The 20,739-nt window shown below is 33.7% G+C and overlaps 1 protein-coding gene across 1 annotated transcript in view; it reads left to right on the forward strand.

The window, feature by feature from the left end:
• The first annotated feature begins 4,878 nt into the window (after positions 1 to 4,878).
• Glys (glycogen [starch] synthase) overlaps positions 4,879 to 20,739 on the forward strand; it is a 38,268-nt gene continuing 22,407 nt past the window's right edge. Inside the window, exons 1-4 of the mRNA XM_085956461.1 lie at positions 4,879 to 4,971; positions 17,012 to 17,156; positions 18,469 to 18,546; positions 20,190 to 20,296. Of these exons, the coding sequence (XP_085812587.1) occupies positions 17,018 to 17,156; positions 18,469 to 18,546; positions 20,190 to 20,296 (324 nt within the window). The 5' untranslated portion in view covers positions 4,879 to 4,971; positions 17,012 to 17,017. The remainder of the gene's footprint in view (positions 4,972 to 17,011; positions 17,157 to 18,468; positions 18,547 to 20,189; positions 20,297 to 20,739) is intronic.

Genomic DNA, 20,739 nt, shown 5'->3' on the forward strand with positions numbered 1-20,739 from the left:
TTATTTTTTGTTTTGATGTAAATAAAATGTGATTGAAAACGCACCCCTGTTTTTTAATTATTTTTATGGTCATACATCACATACTTACCATCATTTAGCATTTATGGCACTACAACCCTTGGTGGGTCTTGGCCTCCTTCAAAAACTTCCCCCATCCTGGACGATCCAGTGCCGTCATATACTTACAGAATCAAAAAAATGGAGGTTGACGACTTTGAAACTATAAACATATCACGTTAGCGTGAAATTTGATAGTTTTGACAGAAAACGTGACGTATTCAGAGTGACGCTAACCGAAAGAAACAATAGGCTTAATGTAAGAGCAGTTAGACATAATAACGGTACCAATAATTAAATTTACCCTATGTAATTCGCAGTGACGTCCCCAGATAAAATGCCGCCCCTAGGCAGCGCGAATTTTTTTATACATTATTTTTATCATCATTTCATGAGTCCAATATCTAATAAATGTGTTGTATTGATACTGTCACCTCCGAAAGGGGGGGGTTAAGATGATCGCTGGACCCCCCTGATGATGTAATGAGTCACGGTGGTATCGTCTGCTTCTTCTTTCGGGGACATGTTTATGTTGATTGACAACGCGGAAAAGTACAGGCGAAAACAGGGCGTTTATTGTTCGGAATATAAATACAGTAAAGTACAGCGTACAAAATATTTAAAAAAAAAAAAAAAAAATTTGAATTGGCGGGAGACGCCGACGGCCGCGGCGCCACAGCCGACTTCACGCTCGAGAGTCCGAAAACCGAATGACCCTCATAGGGGCTGGTAGGGCAGAGTAGGTAGTAATAATACCCAACAAACAATTCACAATTATTCTATCTCTGAAAAATGACAAAAACAGCCTCTGGCATATGTACCTGGCTTGTAAGTAGGTACCTCAGGTCTCATATTTCAGACCTTTTCTAGGTACATGCTTTGGAAAGGGGCTGTGAATTTCTTGGAATTATTACTACCTTCTGCATTTCTTTGCTTGTTAGCTACATATTTTGAAATATTTGAACTAGGTACAAATACATATTTTTTCAAAGTAATCTCAAATCAGATATTCTAGGTGCTAGGTACATTGTATGGCTGGGAACTTGCTTCCAATATTGGTCAAAATTGGATGAAATGTAGGTATCTGTTCATGTTTGCATGAATCAGCCCAATGATGATTCAGGCCTCATGGCCTTGGATCCTCTGAGGATGCCATGGTTTAGGCGGTATCAATACAATACTCACAAAATATCAGATTAATCTGCACATGTCGTTTCTGGTCACCAAGGACGTCGAAGGGCAACGGAAGTAAACTAGATATCGCGAACCCGACAAAACCAGTAATGTAAATTTTTTAATCGAAAGATATTTTCGTTATTACTAAGGTAGCTATTTTCTATATATATTCCAAATGATTTTTCCTCGATTTGCCGCCCTTCGAGTAACTGCCGCCCCCAAGCGACGCTCAATCTGCCTACCCCCACGGGACGTCACTGGTAATTCGTGCGCAGTAGAAGAAATCGCAATGTGCGCAATTTCAAGATTAAGTTGTTCCATTATAAGGTCAATGTTTTAATTAGCTGCAAATTGATTGGTAGTACATAGTAGAGGAAAGTGGCGATACTAGTTTGCGGAAAACCCCGCAGTGTAAAGAGGGGGGGGGGGGGTAATCATAGAGGACACCTTTTAAAATAAATATATGTATATTATAAAGTACCTACGTCATCGAAACATATTGTATTGAAGATTATTAGAATGAACCATTCTATTGCTTGCGGTCATACTCACAACAGATGTTTCTTATATAATTTTATTGTTAAATATCATAAAATATGAAACAATCCCTCACTTCAAAGAAACTATCAACATAAAGGACCTTCATAATATTTAATTTCCTTAAATCTTCTAATTCTGATAAAAGTCACAAATTTCTCGCACTTTATAAATTTGTTCCTTATAATATTTAAAGTTAAAAAAATCGTGATATGATGTCACCACACCAATGAAATATAAACTCACTTTTTACTGAGAATAAAATATTACAAGAGAACTTTATACCAAAATCGCTAATATTCAAAGTTTTTCATGTCTTTAAAATTTATTATTAGGGCTCTGGGCTCCTACCAATTCGGGAGCCCTGGATTATGGCTCCTTTAGCCCTATGGTTAATACGGATCTGCTCCCTGGTGCTGTGAATCCCCTACACCCCCTGCTTGGCGTGTCCTTAGTAAGTAGGTAGGTACCCAAGTAATGAAAGCAAATGCAAATTATTCTTTTTTATTTATAACAATGCTGCCAATATAGAGAATATTATTATTTTTACATTTAGCAGTACAATCATGCTAAAATGTTTTCGGAATCACCGGTAGAATAGGTTGAGCGAATGCTTAGCAAAAAAATCTTTTTAAAATACTTAAGATACCTACTTGCATGCTGAAAGACCCATCTGGAAAAGGTGATTGTATTAGGTATTCGATAATTACAATAAAATTATCAACTTGTACACTCAGTATGGAGTCAAAATGAGGTATTGTGTACATTTTTCTTATTTATATATTTTTAATGAAGATAATAATTATATTACCTACATATTAATTCAGCGCTCGAAATGGATATTGTTTTACGAACTGGAGCGCTCAATTTAAAAAAAATATTAAGATAGTTATCTAATTGAATGTTTATTTTATAAAAATAAGTGTGTTAGAATGTTTATTATATAGCATATGGTTAAATGAATATTTCCACGAGACAGAGCGATAACTTTTTGGATTTTATGAACCGGAACGGCGCTCCGGTCCATTTCGAGCCCTGTATCTATTCCATACGCAAAAAATAATAATTGTATTTACCGGTGTCTAGTGTCCCTAACTAAATGGTGCATAAGAATCTTATAGGAGTCTGGTTAGAATAAATACTATTAATGATTGCTACGAATATGCAATGCACGTCATTGCGAATATGCCCAAGCCATAGTTCAATGTGATTATCTAATCTTTTTAACCATAACAATAATTATAAATAACTATATCTTATTCATTATTTAATAATAATATTGTAAAACTGCTTACTAGTGAAATAAATTCAAATGGGCGGTAACATCCAGCTGTTATTTATTTACCATCCCTGTAATACCGACAACACCTTCTTTACAAGGTGACCTTTACCGAGGACAAGTTTGACGTTTGATAACCACAAACTTCGTATTTCATTTTGCTGCTTTTCATTCGCGCAAGCTATAAAAGCATATCTCTATCTCTCTCTGATACATGATAGGGAAGTCCGATATTGTAGCTGGCATACATACAGACATACAACATACAGAATATTATAATATATCTTGATAGAGATGGGCACAATCACTGTTTTTGTACCAAAAAATCGTCTAGACTAGTCTCAGTGAGTCAGTTGAGATTTTTGTTTATTAATTAGTATGATATTATTCATCGTAGGCTGAAACATAATAATTATTATTATTTCCCTATAAGTTTTATGTTAATTATGTCAGTATTATAGTCAACCAATTGAATGCGTAGTTCAATACTAGTGGTTAGTTGCAAGGTCCAATGAGAAATGGTATCAATCATTATCTCAATAAATAAAAGAATATAGGCCATAGGGCCTTTCTGTCAATAAGAATCCTGCTTAGTAATAGAGACCTCAGCCTACCTGAAACTGCTTATAGTTTGCTATTAAGTAATCTTAAATTCTTTTCTATGACGCAGAGGCATGTGTTTGATCTCGTACTTACTAATGCACTGCCAAACAACTTAGTTTTACTTTGATGGATTTGGGTTTGTCTTTTTTCAGGTTTTTTTTTCGTTTTTACCATGTCAGATCCTAAGAAGATCATATGGGTGGAAGTTGTATTAATAGATTTTTGTTTTTATGAGAAATGGGTGTTAGCTATGCAATAGGTACTATGCGTCTTAACCAATGACATATTAAATGGACGACTCACTTCATACCCGGCGCGCACGAGAAATTGTGCATGAAAGTCATTCACAGATGTATAGGTAGATGTTACGTGACCATTGACGTATCCGTTTCGATTATGCGATACAAGCTTCAAGAATGTATAGCAATATAACCTTTATTGTAATGGCGTATTAGTGTCATGACTCATTGCGTTAGAAACAGATTCTCGGTTACTTACGACTTCTCGGAGATTAGACGCCAGTGAGCTCAGCGAATCACAGGCGACTGACTGTCCAATGGTTCCTGTCATTCAATTGCATTGAATAAACATTCATCAATATCTTTAAATGGCATTTTATAAATAATAAATAATACTAACACATGCAAAGTGATATCCCATCTTTCTTGGAGTGTTTAGTAGATTTTTTTACAATTTTTAACTAGGCACATTGGCATTTTGTAACACAATAATAACGGTGGAGTCGAAACCTGACAGTCAGAAATTTTGTATGGGCAGACCCAGCGGTGTCGCCAGACCGCTTGCAAGCAGAATGTTCATTTGAGCGTAGGATACCGATATTAAAATATGAATTTCGCCATCCGGCAGACCCGACACAAAGTGAGTGTCATTTTATTTTCTAGATGCTTCGTCCATATTAATGTCATTGGTCTTAACACACATTGAAAATGTGAATTTGCTAGACCCGGGATTCAAGCCTGGGACCCTCGAAATTGTAACCCGTTGCAGTAACCGTTTGGCCATAATGTACCACATGTTTTACTTAACAATATTCATTCATTGGCAGCCATTTTTCTATATAAATGTTGAATACAACGCCGACTCCAATGACCGTCTCTGAAGAATGATTCAGATCTCGACTTGAATTGAATCGAACCCATTCGTTCACTAGTTTTGAGTCTTTCGATAGGGAACGTGAAATAAAATGAAGTAAAATGTGAAAGCGCCTCTCTAGTGATATTTGCGAGTGCGGGCCGGTCGTGCGGTGCTGCGTTTGCTTGTGATATTTGACGTTTTGGCCGCTAAAATATTAAAACAACGTAAGTAAATACGTAATGAATACGTAACATTAAATACATGTGCACTCTGATTAATCGTTTTCCTTTTTTTACCAATAACACTAACTTCTTATGTCACAAAGTTATCAATACGTGTAATATTTATTTATGTACCTACCTATCAAGTTTACCAATTCCGAATTTGAATTAATATAATTTATTATAGGCAATCGCGGCGGGCCTCGCTATAACATTTTGATTTTGAACAGGGACAATATTCTAAATAAAACGGACATCCATTCGTTATTATAATGATCATTTTGTTTTGATTTAGATCAAAATTAACATTTCAAAGTATTAATTGACTGGGTATCTAGGTAGAAAGGTACATCGGAATCTTTCTTGTCATGTGGTGGTTGCTTTAAACTTGTTTTTCAAATTTGAATACTACTCATGTATTTTTATAGCAGGCTAAAACGATTTATGGAACGTGTTATTTTTAAATTTCTTTTGCGTTTCAATAAAAAATATATAGGTAGGTAGGTATAACATGAAAGTTTATAATAAATCTTACTGCATTGAAAATGTATTTTTCTTATATTAATTCAATAAAGTAATTATATTTTACTTAATAGTGTTTATCTAGTTAAGAATTTTTGTACTTCTCTAATTAATTGTTTTATTATTTTTTGTATGAAAAGTTCAATTTTTATCGCTTTAACATCAATTAATTTTTTTTTATTTATTTCGTAAATTCGAGACTTTCAAAATAAGAGACAGTTATAGAAAGTGCGAGGCCCGATCGGAGTATGTGCGCGCAACAAAGCCTTCTATATATTCAGGCCGCGGCATGAAACTACGAATGTCGATCATAGTGCTAATTATTATTTAACCCGGTCGCATATTGAAAAACGTCTAGTACCTATGTCGCATTTGTCGATGTGATTTTGTTGTCATTCACAATAGGACATCGGTGAGTATCGATCGACTTTTTTTCAATAGTAGTTTATGTGATCACTTAGGTACCAACCTACCTATTTTTATGGTAAATTCACAATCATCAAATTTGATTTTAACTGATTTTAACTAAGATGGCGAAAATTGGATAGGTAGGTACTAGTTAAATTAATTAATCTCGTATGTATCCATGATTATTTATTTTTTATTTATCCTAATCGACCTTACCTGTGTATATAAAAATCCATCCTAATTATACTGTAAAATCTGCCCCTTGTGAGTTTATAGGTTAGCAACATTTTTGATAAATATGAATTTGTAAAAATAATTTTTCCAAATTTAAACAGTTGTTTTGCATACGTAGTCATAATACGAGGGTGGGTCAATAATTCCTTAGAAAAAAGCATTAAAACAGTTTTTATTTTTGTATTTTTTTTTATTTTTCAACATAATCTCCTTGGAGCTCAATACACTTGGTTAGACGTTTCTCAATTTTTTTTAAACCGTCAGAAAAATAAGTTTTCGGAAGGTCCTCAAAATAAGCATTTGTCCGATCGATGACTTCTTCATTTGAAAAAAAACATTGTCCACTTAGCCATTTTTTTAAGTTTGGGAAAAGGAAAAAGTCACTGGGGGCTAAATCTGGCGAATACGGTGGGTGGTCGACCAATTCGAACTTCAATTCTTCAATTTTAGCCATTGATCGTAAACATGTGTGAACACGGGCATTGTCCTGATGAAAGAGGATTGTTTTCCTGTTTAAATGAGGCCGTTTTTCTTCAATTTTGTTTTTTAGCTGGTCCAATAAAGATGCATAATAATCCCCTGTTATTGTTTTTCCTTTTTCCAAAAAGTCAACGAAAATAATTCCACGTGCATCCCAAAATACAGTAGCCATAACCTTACCAGCTGATTTTACGGTTTTCGCCTTCTTTGGACATGGTTCGCCTTTCGCAATCCACTGCTTTGACTTTCTTTCGTCTCGGGAGTATAGTGGTGTATCCATGTTTCATCTACAGTCACAAAGCGACGAAAAAATTCATCCGGATTGCGTTGCATGAGCGACAACAGGGCTTTAGAGGCCACCACCCTATTGCGTTTATTGTCAACTGTGAGCAAACGCGGCACCCATCTTGCAGAAATTTTTTTCATGCCCAATTTGTCATGTAAAATAGAAATGACGCTACCTTTTGAGATCCCTGTAACCTCAATTATCTCACTCAACTTTAATCTTCGGTCACTTAACACCATATCGTGGATTTTATTGATCATTTCTGGTGTAGTCACCTCTACAGGCCGTCCTGAGCGTGGTTCATCCTTTGTTGATGTACGACCACGTTTAAATTCATTTAACCAGTTATAAATAGTTGCAAGTGAAGGAGCAGATATGCCGTGAACTAAATCCAACTCATTTTTTATTTCCTTTGCTGTTAACCCTTTTATATTAAAATGTTTAATAACAGCTCTAAACTCAATTTTCCATTTTTCCATTTTCCACAAGCAAATTTTTTTTTAAATGTACGAGAAACACACAACAACCCGACCAATCTGATTGAAACTTCGCAGCATACTGAATCGGTAGTGCCGCTGCATGAAAACAAACCGCTTACAGTACTAGTCGCGCCACCTGTCGGCTTTTCTAAGGACTTATTGACCCACCCTCGTAATTGAAAAAAAGAATACATAGGTTCTATTTACGCGTGGTTCATTTACTAAACTAAGGTGGAATAATATTTTCTAAAATAATTTTTTGAATTAAAAACCATCATTAATTTCATTTGAAATAGGTATTATGTATTTTTTTATTGATAAGTAGGTAATAAGTTAGTAATCCTTCAGTCAAACATACATACCTATAGCCATAAGCTGATAACAGTATATTGGTATTATACGAAAGTAATCCGCTTATTATTAAATTAGGTATACCTATTATCAAAATAATACAACTTACCACCTTATTAATTAATCTACATAAAATTTACAAAATTCATTATAATCGAATTTGACAGATTGTTCTGATGAGATATGATAATGATAACATGTGACCATAGAGAGATTGGTCAGATGAGAATAGTAGAGAAACCCATACCGATAATTATAACAGTGGCGAAGGGTGGAGGTAGGCTGTTAAGATCCGCCATAAATAGTGCACATTAAACTTTGTCAGTCAAAGGTACGTAAGTATTTGTTTTCATTGAAATGAGACTACAATTTACAGATGGTGTTGGTTAGTTTTTAAACTTTAATTAAACCCTGCGAAAACCATGCCATAATACATTATAGTCAAAAAATACTCATCTGTCTATAAAATATCTAAAATTATGCAATTAAATCATACATAACTTTGGATGAATAATATTTTTTATCTATCATAGTTTGGTTTAGGGCGTTTAGGTAGAGCTTAATGAATTTAAAAAAATGAACCAACAATATGTGTAATATTCTTATTCCAATGAAAACAGATAAATATGAATGAAAAAGTATGCACAATTTTGTCATATCGCCCAAAATAAACCAAAACTATTATGGTTTGGTTTAGGCAGGGTTTAATTGATTTTAAAAACTAACCAATACCATCTGTAATTCGTAGTCTTAGTTCAATAAAAACAAATACATATATATGACTAATGAAGCTTAATGTGCACTATTTATGGCGGATCTTAACAGCTTACCTCCACCCTTCGCTACTGGATTATAGGGTTGAATCAAGAAGCTGAAGATTAAATGAGTACAGGTGACATATAATTAAAGAATAAGTTCGGAGTGAATAAGTTTATCAGATATTTATGTATGAAAGATAATTCAAACATGTAACTGTATTGTATAAAAAGTTAAGTATAAGCATTTTGATCCTAACATTTGGAGCAGCGCCCATGGACATGGTGTATACAATATTCATATTATTTTCAAAACAGCATTCGTATCATTTAAATGTTTTGGCTTAACTTGTCCTCAGATACATCAATAAAAACAAAAAGAATTGAAAATAAGACTTTGAAACAGTTTAAAATTTACAAGTTCTGTTTACGATTATTTGACAGTATTTTTTATATCTCTGTATATCGAGTGGTGCTCCTGTTTCTCACCCTTGAGAATGAATCCCGTAATGGTTTTTAAAACACCAGACCAAGCAACTGGTAAATGCACGGTGATATCCCAAATATTTTATATCTTTAAAAAATTCAAGTTTTATTCAGATCACAATTTTTTTTTGGAAAAACTCCAATGAGATTGAAAAACTCGCAATATTAAAACTAAAGTTATTGAAGAAAAACCTTCCATTTATATTTGGCAGCCCTCATAGTTCAATGCGTAAGACACTGGCTTCTCGCACCAGGAAGTCCATGTTTGGTACCCGGTGAGGTCACAATACATTTATATTTGATTTTGTCTGTGTTTTTCTGTGATGTGTTTCACTATATTGTATTGTAATAAATATCCTCGTGACCTGTTGTAGTATAAAAAAAAGTAGATTTGAAAGTGAAGTTAAAAAAGGTTACCAAGACTAATGATTAAAATAGCTACAAGTGATTTCGCAACGAAGAAACAGGAGTCACACTTTTTTTAAGTCATGGCTTACACATTTTGAAATTATTATTACTGAGATAAAAAAGCCTTGCATTAGTTTTACAAGCTTAAAACATATTTTTTACACAATGAAATACAATCTAACAATTTATTAATACCTATGTCGTACGTACGTACGTAATACGTACATTAAAACAAAATGTCAAAATAAGTCACCATGTTTTAATCCACCAATATACAGAATATTATTTTATTCTACGTTTACCCATATAATTCAACATTGTAAAATCGCCAGTATTGGAATACAGACAATTCATATGAATCGTTCTTGTTATAATCCAAACTCCTAAAAAAAGGTTAATTTGATGCAATGCACCACCATTATTTAGAGTATTTAGACTAGGCCTGGGCAAATTTTTTGGACGAAGGGCCACACTATGAATATAAAATGAACGATGGGCCGCAAGTATAATACTATTTTTTATCATGAAAAAGGAATTTCAATAAATGATTCTCGGTACAAGTCGCTTATGGGGAAGCCAGGAGGGAACCGCGCTAATTGTCATAGACGGTTTTGGCAAAATTCATGAATTCAAGAATGAAAACCTAACCTAACCCAACCTAACAAATAATCCAGTATATCAGCTATTTTCAAAATGTGTTTGCCGCTGGCTTCCCCATAACCGACTTGTACCTGATTCTCTAATAGCCAACAATTTAATGACAAAAATGAAGCTGTTTTACATTTTTCAACATTTTTTTAATTTCAGGTGTTAATTTTGTAGTTGAGATTCTTAAAACTGCTTGTAAATGTTCATTGGTGATTCTTGATCTTAAAGAGTTTTTATTGATATTCATAATTGAAAATGTTTGTTCAGATACTTAATATGTAGAATGATCCAAAAATATAGATATAAAATTAATATAGTAGGTACCTAACATTTTTCGAGCAGAATCTTTAAGTTTGAATTTGTCTGATTTAAGAGTGTTGTAAAATTTGCAGATTTCTTTTCGACGGTGCAATTCATATTGTATATTCAAATTTTATTTTTAAAAAGGCATTAAAATGTACAAAAATGTAAACCTTTTTCAGAAATACGATTGTAGCTTGCGGTCCCCACAGAAATACTTGGCGGGCCATAGTTTGCCCAGGCCTGATTTAGACGAACAACCATGTAAAATCAGAAATTACAGTAGGTTTAAGTAACCAAAGCATGTGTCGACAATTAATAGTCTGCCATTTTCTTTTTTTATTTACAATTCAATGTTACCAGTGTAGAGAATATTAATACATATTACCATAGTTATCAATTTAACCATACAGAAAAATAGTCAATTTCAATAAAATATCTGTAATTATAATAAATAATTCACACCATACACGGATATTTCATATTATAAATCAATTTTTGATGTAATAAAAAGGCAGTATTCGTAACAACTATTTTTTACTTCCTTGATGTTTTGACACTAATACAAAGTTATCATATTTTAAAAATCATAATGCACATAAAATAAACCAAGCAACCAATAATATTTAAGTAAGCAACATTTTGATTTTTTGATTTATATACCTTTTAATACTAAAGTACTGTTCAAGTATCCTCACTAAGTAGAATTGAAAGAATAATTTTATTGAATGAAGAACGATTATGTTGGCTATAAATAGCAAATTAATTTTTGCACCGCTGCCAAGTTGCATTGACAAATGTGTAAAGTTCATTACCACAGTCAATAGCATTATCGAATGAAATCGGGATTAATAAGCGTATTCATTTATACAAACCAATATTATACCCCGTTTACACGTGCATGGATGTACTGTGCACAGTAAGAAAATGTATGGGGAAACATATATTATCCTGCAGTTGGCAAGATAGCGTGCATAAATTAAACAAGTTTGGAAGCTTCCGAATTGTGATGATTTATTACGCTCAAGTAAGATTGTAAGATTAAGCTTAACCGATTTTCAATACGACCTGTCAGATAGTAGTATAAAATGACAACCTCGCGTCTCGCTTACTCTTGAAGAATGAGATTGGAGAGACAGTCAGCACTTTTACGTGTAAACAGTTATTGTCATGGTAGTTTAAAATAAGCATGATTGCCGACAGTAATTCCATGCACGTGTACAGGCGCTATTAACATTGAAAAATTGACATGGCGATACCACAATGTTAATACATGCACTCAGTTGACCCCACTTCGTGAAATAAGCCGGAACTGCCCTCTGCCCAATAATTAGGAGTTGGCTACAATTAATTAATATTTTTTTTATATTCCATGTTTCTGTATACACCTATTAGCTTTATAGCGCCCACCTGTACACGTGCATATTTTAAACTATCACGATAATAACTGTTTACACATAAAAGTGCTGACTGTCTCATATGTCATTCTTCAGGCGTAAGCGAGACGCGGTGTTGTCATTGTCTGGTGCTATTTGAAGGTTTGGACAGGTTCGTAGATAATTGGTAAACGTCAAAATGTTCTGTGCGGTGTGGTTTGCATTTCTTTCGCCATTTTCACCACTATCGTTCTGCTGATCATGCACACCGCCATGCAAGTACCAATTATAGCGTGAAAATTCATAAGCTTCTGAACTTTTTGATCCATGCATGAAATCTTGCAACTTGCACGGTAATACGTGTTTACATGTGCATTTTCTTGTTATGGCCACGATAATACGTACTGTCAGAACTGGCCGAGAAAAAGATCTAGGCGATAACCGGAAGTCACTGTAGTCAAAGTGCGATTAACTAAATAGGAGGGGCTTGTTAGTTCACAGTTTTAACATATGGACAACTCGTCGATAACCGGAAGTCGTTGCAGTCGAAGTGCGGTTAAAAACAGGAGGGGCTTTTATTAGTTCACAGATTTAACATGTTGACAAGAAGATCTTGATCGACAGTAGTATTGAACGCGTAAACGGGGTATAAAGGATTGTACAACTCATACGAATGTCAGTTGACAGAAGATTCTGAGAACGCAAGGGCATTGCTACATGCTATCAGGCCATGCTACCTAACCCGGAGGCATTGGATAATGAGATGCATACCAGGACAGTAGGATCCGACCTCTCACCGGAGACGTCGGACTAACGTTGACATTTCCGTAGTTAAATTAAAATATTTTAATATTGTAAACTGTACGCTGTAATCGTTCATTTTAAAAAAGTATCTCTGTCTAAAGTTCTTGTTTATTGGATTTAAAAATGACGGGAGGTATTAAAATGATGGTACCTGGCGGGCCACGAATTTCTATGAACAAAATAAAACCTTAGAAACATCATTATTTAGAAAAATATTAAAAGTAAATCACAAAGACTTGTATATCGGTTAAGAATGTCACCATGATTACAAGAGATGGCAGTATTGTGTACAATATATTAATTTATTTAAAACAACCGACCGGCGCTAGTGTAGTGAGTGTAAAGTACAGTGTGATACACGCTCATTTTCGATGGCTGGCCTTGCATGCACAGATTTGTAGAACGCGTAAACACGCTTGTGACATACATATCCGGTTAACAGTATCCACCATAGAATTTATCTTCTTCATTAATTCTCAATTAATCTCCTACTAACCTTTGGATACCATTATGGTTATCTGCCCCTTGAACAGTCTTACATATTTTTTATCTACTGGTCCAGTTTATTGCCATCATTTATAATCATCATCAGCCGGAGTCGATCCACTACTGGATGAAAGGCTCCTATACTACTTTCAATTTCTTTCTGTCCGTATCTTATCACTGTTATATATTGCCACCGAACAAAATCAATTCTCTGCTCTGCAGCTATTTGGTGCCTGTAAGATATTATTTGTCTAGGGGTTAACCACTATCTATCGATGCGTAATCCTGTAATGCTAAATGAAAGTGCGATGCATTGAAAGGATTTCACCAGCGACTCAAAACAATGGTCGTCTAGTATTTCCCAATTAATGTAATACATAAATCTCTCAGTTTTGGCATGGTTGTTACAAGCTATATATAATTATAATCTAGTCACGAAGGTCCTTATGCATAGAATGCCAACATTATGTAAATCTAACTGACGATGAAAGCTATGCATAGATATGCTACCAAAATTATGACTATAACACAGCAACGTTGTTTCCCGTTATCAAAATGGTTGCCATTTTAAAAAAAATATTTAATTGAAATACAGTAGTAATAGTGTGAAACTTACACAATATAAATAGAATAATTATAAACGGTACATAATTTAATGGTTAGGTACTTTATAAGTGGTTTAACTATAAACGGACACACTGCAGTTAAAGTATTCCAAACATAATTTGTAGGCATTATAGAAATTTTCGACATTATCATTGTATCCATTCATTAATTATTCAATATGTCACTTTTCAAAATCTGTTGACTACCAACGACAATATTATAGCAAATGCTTGTAAATTATTGAATTCTTTTTTGTTGGTGTTTGCGTAGATAATTGTTAGTCAATAAATATTGCTTCGTTCAAAACTATATTTACTATTTCTGTTTACAAAAAGTAATTATTGGACTGTCGTCAGTTTGTCTCAATGTTTTGCCTCCTGTATCCCTCAACCAGTGAGTTATTAGTCTCAACTCACTATTTATCTACGAATTCCGATGGCCACCTAATTTTCGATTGATCACTGAACATATCAATCTATCACTGGTAATGGTGCTTTTAATGCCAAATTAAATTCTTTTCACTCCAAATCCTCTCTGCACTGTCCCTTTAATATCAATCAAGATTCGGACCATATCCTTTAAAATTGTCCAATTATGTCGACTGAAAGAAATGCACTATTTGACGTTTGCAAATCGAATTTTTGGTAGGTACCTATACAAAATTCCAAAATGTTTGTGTCCACTTGCCCTTCTATCGACAATCCATAATAGTTTCGTAAACACAGGTCAATTAGATAATACTGTAATTTTGTGTACTTATAGTATCATAATGAAATATTGCAATGCTTCTTTTATTTATTGTTTACATAATTATCTACATTTAACGGAATTTTTTTTATTTTTATTTTTTGCTTATACATAATTATAAGAGGCCATCCAAATATGATGTCACACGAATTTATCTATTTTTAACCCCCCCCATCGTCACATAACCTTTTACCACCCTGTCTATATTATGTCACATTTTAAAAAACAGAAATAATGTTTTTTTTTTAATATTTCTTCTTAAATCCCCGATCGACGATATACATATTGTGACAATACATTTTTCACTAATTTGTAACTAACCTTTGTCACTAATCATCACACTATATCAGACCCCCTCCCCCCCTAGAGCGTGACGTCATATATGGACGGCCCCTAAGTGCATCATTGAGGAGAGGTTCTCTTATCCGGGGTGATGCTGATTAGCTGTCGGAATAAAAATAAAAGTCACTATTTGTCTGAAAATCCGCTGAATAGTGATTAAGCTGACTTATCTAAATAGATAAGCTTACGCTTCTAAGACCGAAGTATTGACATTTACATTGACCATAAATATTGTTTGTATGTGTAGAAAAGTAATATCGCTATGTAATAGGCGCCCCATTATCAGTAAACAATAAATAGTTGTAGATACGTCTGATGATGTTATCTCATTGCTCGATTTTTGCAATGAATAGCAAATTTAGTAAACACAATCTGTATAATTTTAAATTACGGATTACGTCCATGAACTTGATAGTGTGCGAGTTCATTTCTTATCAAAATTTATTCATATTGTTATCTAACTAGGGATGGCTAAAATATGAATTATTTTATGAATTCAGCTTCAATTTCATTGAACTACCTCACTGATGGACTCACCGACAAACTGCGTGTCAGTTGATTGATTGTATTGGTGACTATAACTGATACAGGGGTGATAGTACATATTTTTCAAAATAATTATGACAGGCAGGCCAGACAGAATAAGTGACACTTATTGTAGTATCTGCAAGAGTCAAACACGTTGATGATATTGTATGATGTAATATTGATATAATTACCATGGTGACCGATCAATAAACTGATACAATATATTCATTCATTTATATTGATTGCTTATTTTAAGGTGGGTCATATATACAAACTAGGGACAACTGCAACTCGTCGACTTTATGTATGTGATTTAGTTGAATTAGAAAACACATGTAACATAATGTATGGCAGTACACAGTGTTGACACAATGTTGTTCATTGGAAAGACGGCTGTTGGCTCTTGTATCAAATTAGGAAGGCATGCATGCATGTCACTGAAATGTATAAAGTCACCACCAACTCAAGCGGATGCAGCGCCAGCCTCTTGTATAGCGAAGAGCATGAAAATTACAATGGCCAGTGATCATAAATAACATCTCAGTTTGAGATATATACTTCCAACAATTGAAACATTTATTGGTAAATTTATAAATCGCTGAATGTATCCAATATTTAGACATATTTGCACCAATACAAAATTACTGATTCTTCATCTGATGTACTATGACGTTTATCAGGTAGTTGATAATATTTTTATGTTTCGACTCTGTGAATTAAATCTTGTCTGTGGGGAATGCAGTTTTGTTTGCGTTCTTAAGTTATAATGGCATCGAGTCAAATGTATGTGTGCGACACTCAGCACCTGGTGGAATATCACATCAAAAAACACAAAATTTGTTAACATTAAAACAATCATGGTTTTTTATATTCGATGTCATCGAAAGTGTGTTATAAATATTATATTATTTTTGATTTGTATAATATTTTACTTGGTATCCAATAGTAAAACTTATTTTGGCAAGTTTTAATAAATTGTCTCCTACTGCGCATCTATTCTATACACGAGGCTGCTGTAGGCAGCTATCGGCGGCTATCGAGGGTAGTTTATCATATTTATGTATTGAGGTAATATAATTTTTACAATAAGTCTAAACTGTCAAAACTGCCAATCTCGCTTTAAAAATTTACACAGCCAAGACAGGTGCTGTTAAAGCACTCTGACAGTTCAGACGGTTAACTTATTGTGACAATTAACCGCCTCAATACATACATATGATAAACTACTGTCGATAGCCACCGATAGCAGCCTTGTGTATAGAATAGATCCGCTGATAAATTAGTAATAGCTAAACCAAGATAAGATTCTAATTACGTAGATACTCTATTTTCATTTTATAACAATATTCTCTTCGGGAAGCAAGCAAATATTTTCATAATATTCAGCATTGAAATCATGAACTATGAAATTGTAGATTATGAATAATATAAATATAACTTGTTTTTCTCCATGAAAATTATAAATATTTTGATTCCATCTTATACAAAACAAACTTCTGTTTTAATACTAAACATTCATTGAGATTTAGATAATATGTGTAAAGAATATAACGCACTCCTAACGCACCTTAACTACTCAATCAATAAATTTTATAGTTTTGTTATATTATATTTGTGCACTTTAGGGGCTCTTTTGGATAATATAATATAGTTAAGGTATTACAACATTATAGCGCCTGTACACGTGCATGGATTTACTGGCACCAATAGTGTGTAAATTAAACATTCGCGATAATAACTGTTTACATGTTATAGTGCTGAATTTAATACTTTCACAAATTTTGAAATTGTTTTCAGATAAAAATGTCACGGGAGCGAGCTAGTCGTCGCTTCTACAGAGTAGATTCCAGCCATGAGCTGAGAGCTTACTTAGACCGCGGCCATGCAGCCAACCAGGAGAACCGATGGACGTTTGAGGTTGCCTGGGAGGCCGCCAACAAAGGTATGAAAGTAAACTGATTTCAAAATTAATCATAAAAAAAATTATTAATTCTTAATTATTCATTACTGCCCACAATAGAGGATAGGATGCCTACTTTAAAATCTTTGAGTTCAAATCTTGTAGCTAAATGAAATTAACATGTTGTTTTTATTTAATCATGTACTTAGATCTCGTTCACGGTAAATATACCCTTACGAACAATTAATGTCAATTATTGTCAATTTTGTAAAATCAAATGGGCATCCACAGGGTTGAGGTTGTATTAACAGATTTCCATTTTTATGAGAAATAGATGTCAGCCACTTGCTCAACCTATTAGGTCCGTACTCCGACTCCAAACACACATTGAAAAACAACAAGTGCATTTGCCAGACACAGTATTTAAACTCAGAACTCACAACATCATAAGCCGACGTGATACCCACTCTGTAACCGTGGGTGCGGTAGCATCTAAGAATGGACAAAAAGAAAAATCCATAAACTCACATTGTTCAAAATTGTAAAGGAGATAATCCAATCCGAAATATTAAACATTATTGGTATTGGAACAAAGTGATTGTATTGTACGAATGCATAACTACTACACGTAATAGTGTGTTAAGATAACCTCCACCTTGGAACGGAAATGTTAATTTACTTTTACCTATTCTTCTTAAGAGATGCAACAATGCTGGATAATAACGATTTAATACCATTGGAATAAGGGCAATAAAAATGATGACACGAATTCATTGTCATGAAAAAGCTCACGGCTATACAAAAATCTCCATCTTATACTGCCATAGACATCCCTTTGATATAATATTTGAAACTAAATCCATACATAGAACATTGTAACATCTCAGACACTGCGTCATCTACGGAGACTTCAAAGAAAATATAACAAACACAGGATATCAAGTGTCACGTAACATAATACGCACTACATTATATAAGTGAGACGGTTCTCTCTATATAACTAGTTTCATAGGCAACTTGTTCCACTTTGTAAATTTCACACTTTGTGATTTTTACTTTTGTAATTTGTATTTGACAACTTGTGGTGTCAAATTTTTGTATGTTCAATTTATATAATGATGCAAAAATTAAAGACATTGGAAGAAAACCTCGTCTATCACGGAATAACTGTATAGAATAGACCCGCTGGGAAAGGACAAACTATGTCAATTATTGTACATACAACCACAGTAAAAACATTCCAGAATTGCAATCAATTGCTATACTTTATACTAAAAGTTTGTAAGGTCGTTCTATCTTGTTATAATAGTCTTTACTATATACGGTAATAATGTAACAATAATTTTGTTTACAGTTGGAGGCATCTACACTGTGATAAGATCGAAGGCGTTTATGTCAACGGAGGAGATGGGAGAACAGTATGTGCTGCTAGGTAAAGTTATATTATTTATACAATAAAATCCACAAAACTCTCACATGTACGTCCAAGATCATGATATCACTGTGGTCGAAGATGATATAATATTATGAAGGGAGATGGTGATGGAGTTCAACATTGCTCTTGGAAATGGATCATTCAAATTTTAGGCTTATCATTCTTCTTTGAGAGCAAGCACCAGAACACTTAGCGTTAAAACCCCTCTGGATATTTCTTTGAATTTCGTTGGTCGTTGTTACACAATTTGGTCAGTATCAGAAAGTGTGTAGTGATATTTTTCTATGGCCGGGATGATCATAGACAATAATATCCTAAATGTTGTACAACTAAATCGTCTTTTTCATCTAAAGGGCGTTTTAGGCACCAAAAATTGGTTGCATAAGTGCCAGCACTGCGAGATTTGATGGCAGAATTGAGAAACACAAATCGCACCGTGAGTGTAAAACCAAGGCATCTGCATAAGACATATTTTGGATATTTTAGGGTTTGAAGTCTTCGTTTTGTCAGAAGAAATAGAGTTTCTAAAAAAAAACCATAATATTTGGTTTATATCTACATTATATTGCATGGTCTTTCAGTTACTTCACTTTTACATTATCAAGTTCACGACTTTTGCAGTTGTTTTGCATTTAATCTCGAAATTGAAAAATTTGCAGATGTCTTGGTTTTACACTCACGGTGCGAAATGACAGATGTCAAAATAAATGAGTATATCGTTAACAGAAAAAGAGTACCCATTTAGTTTATTCATTTGCTACAACGCGAAGTTGTATCAAGTACCGATTATTAACAAAATTGGCCCCAAGCGGCGTCAATTTGACGTCGCCATTGTCGATAATATATTACCAGACATTGTCGATAATATATTTGGAATCTTGAATGGCTTAGATTGTCTTATATGATGAATCCTTGAAGCGGATTTGGACGTAGGGATATAAATTGTGCGAATATAAATTCAATTTAAATAATCTAATGGTTGTAATATCAGTGGTTTAATTGAATAAATGCACACAATACAGCAGATGAAGTGACCCTTTCATTTTGTGTATTTTGTTTTTGAAATATTATTTTATTGTATAACATTATGTTTTTTTTTCTATTCTGAAAATAATGTTATTATGTATTTTTATTTAACTCGTTTGATTAGAACGAGTTCTTTTTAAATTTAAATGTCCTGAATTCTAATTTGATGTATATAAATATTTGTATTTGTCTGACATTATCTGTAATGACTCAGAAAACGAAATAGGGAGAAAACGTATAAACACAAATTCTGAATTTAAAAAATCGGAGGAATCGTTGAATTTCATCGGGTCTTGAAAGAAAACAAATTACACTGTTGTAATAGTTTGACAGGTGCTTACAGTGCGGTACTAGCATATTAAATGATTACAGTATCGAGAAATCGTGTAACTAAGTCATGCATTTCTATCTATCTTAGGTTAACTTAGCGATGGCATCTATGCATCTGGCCTTCTACTTGTCTACTCGCATAGCAGTCATCAAATTAACAACCAGAAAACTTCATAAAAATCAATGCAGTTGTTTGTTGGGAGTTTCTGACTGATGAATAGTTTTAAGGATGTCATCTATTCAGTGTTGAATTTGTAAAAAAATTGTTAATTTTTTGCCTTTAGGTCCTTATAAGGAGTACAGTGCCAGAACAGAAGTGGAAGAAGCAGACTTCCCTGACCACAATCCTTTGAGTATCGCTGTTAACGCAATGAGAGCACAGGGTTACAAGGTCTCAAAATTGATATAATATTTAACAATAGAATAGCAATGTAAATATGCTGCGTCTGGAAATTCACATGTTCTTTTTCATTGTGTGTTTGGATCTAGAACATCGACGTGGGTTGAGATAATGACTAACAACCATTTTCATGAAAACAAGAAGAAAAAATAAATCTTTTTGTTTTTTCTTCCTTTTAGCACTACATGTTTTGAGACCAAATGATAGTAGTGTAGTAGTGAAACAATCACAGACGCACATACCGGGAATAAAACTTCTCGGGAGGCAACCAAGATTCTCACCGGATTGTAGTGATAATTTTTAAAAAATCAATCCCAATCTGCGACTTACAAAATATTGTCTTTGGCTATTGTCAACCATACTGAAAACGAAATGCCATCAAGTATTTAAATAATAAAGACTCCCTCTTGTTATTGTCGAATTCTTTGAGTGTA

Source organism: Rhyacophila brunnea, unplaced genomic scaffold, assembly GCF_057557595.1.
Source record: "Rhyacophila brunnea isolate RB1 unplaced genomic scaffold, BYU_Rbru_1.0 scaffold_6, whole genome shotgun sequence".
NCBI classification, from domain to species: domain Eukaryota; kingdom Metazoa; phylum Arthropoda; class Insecta; order Trichoptera; family Rhyacophilidae; genus Rhyacophila; species Rhyacophila brunnea.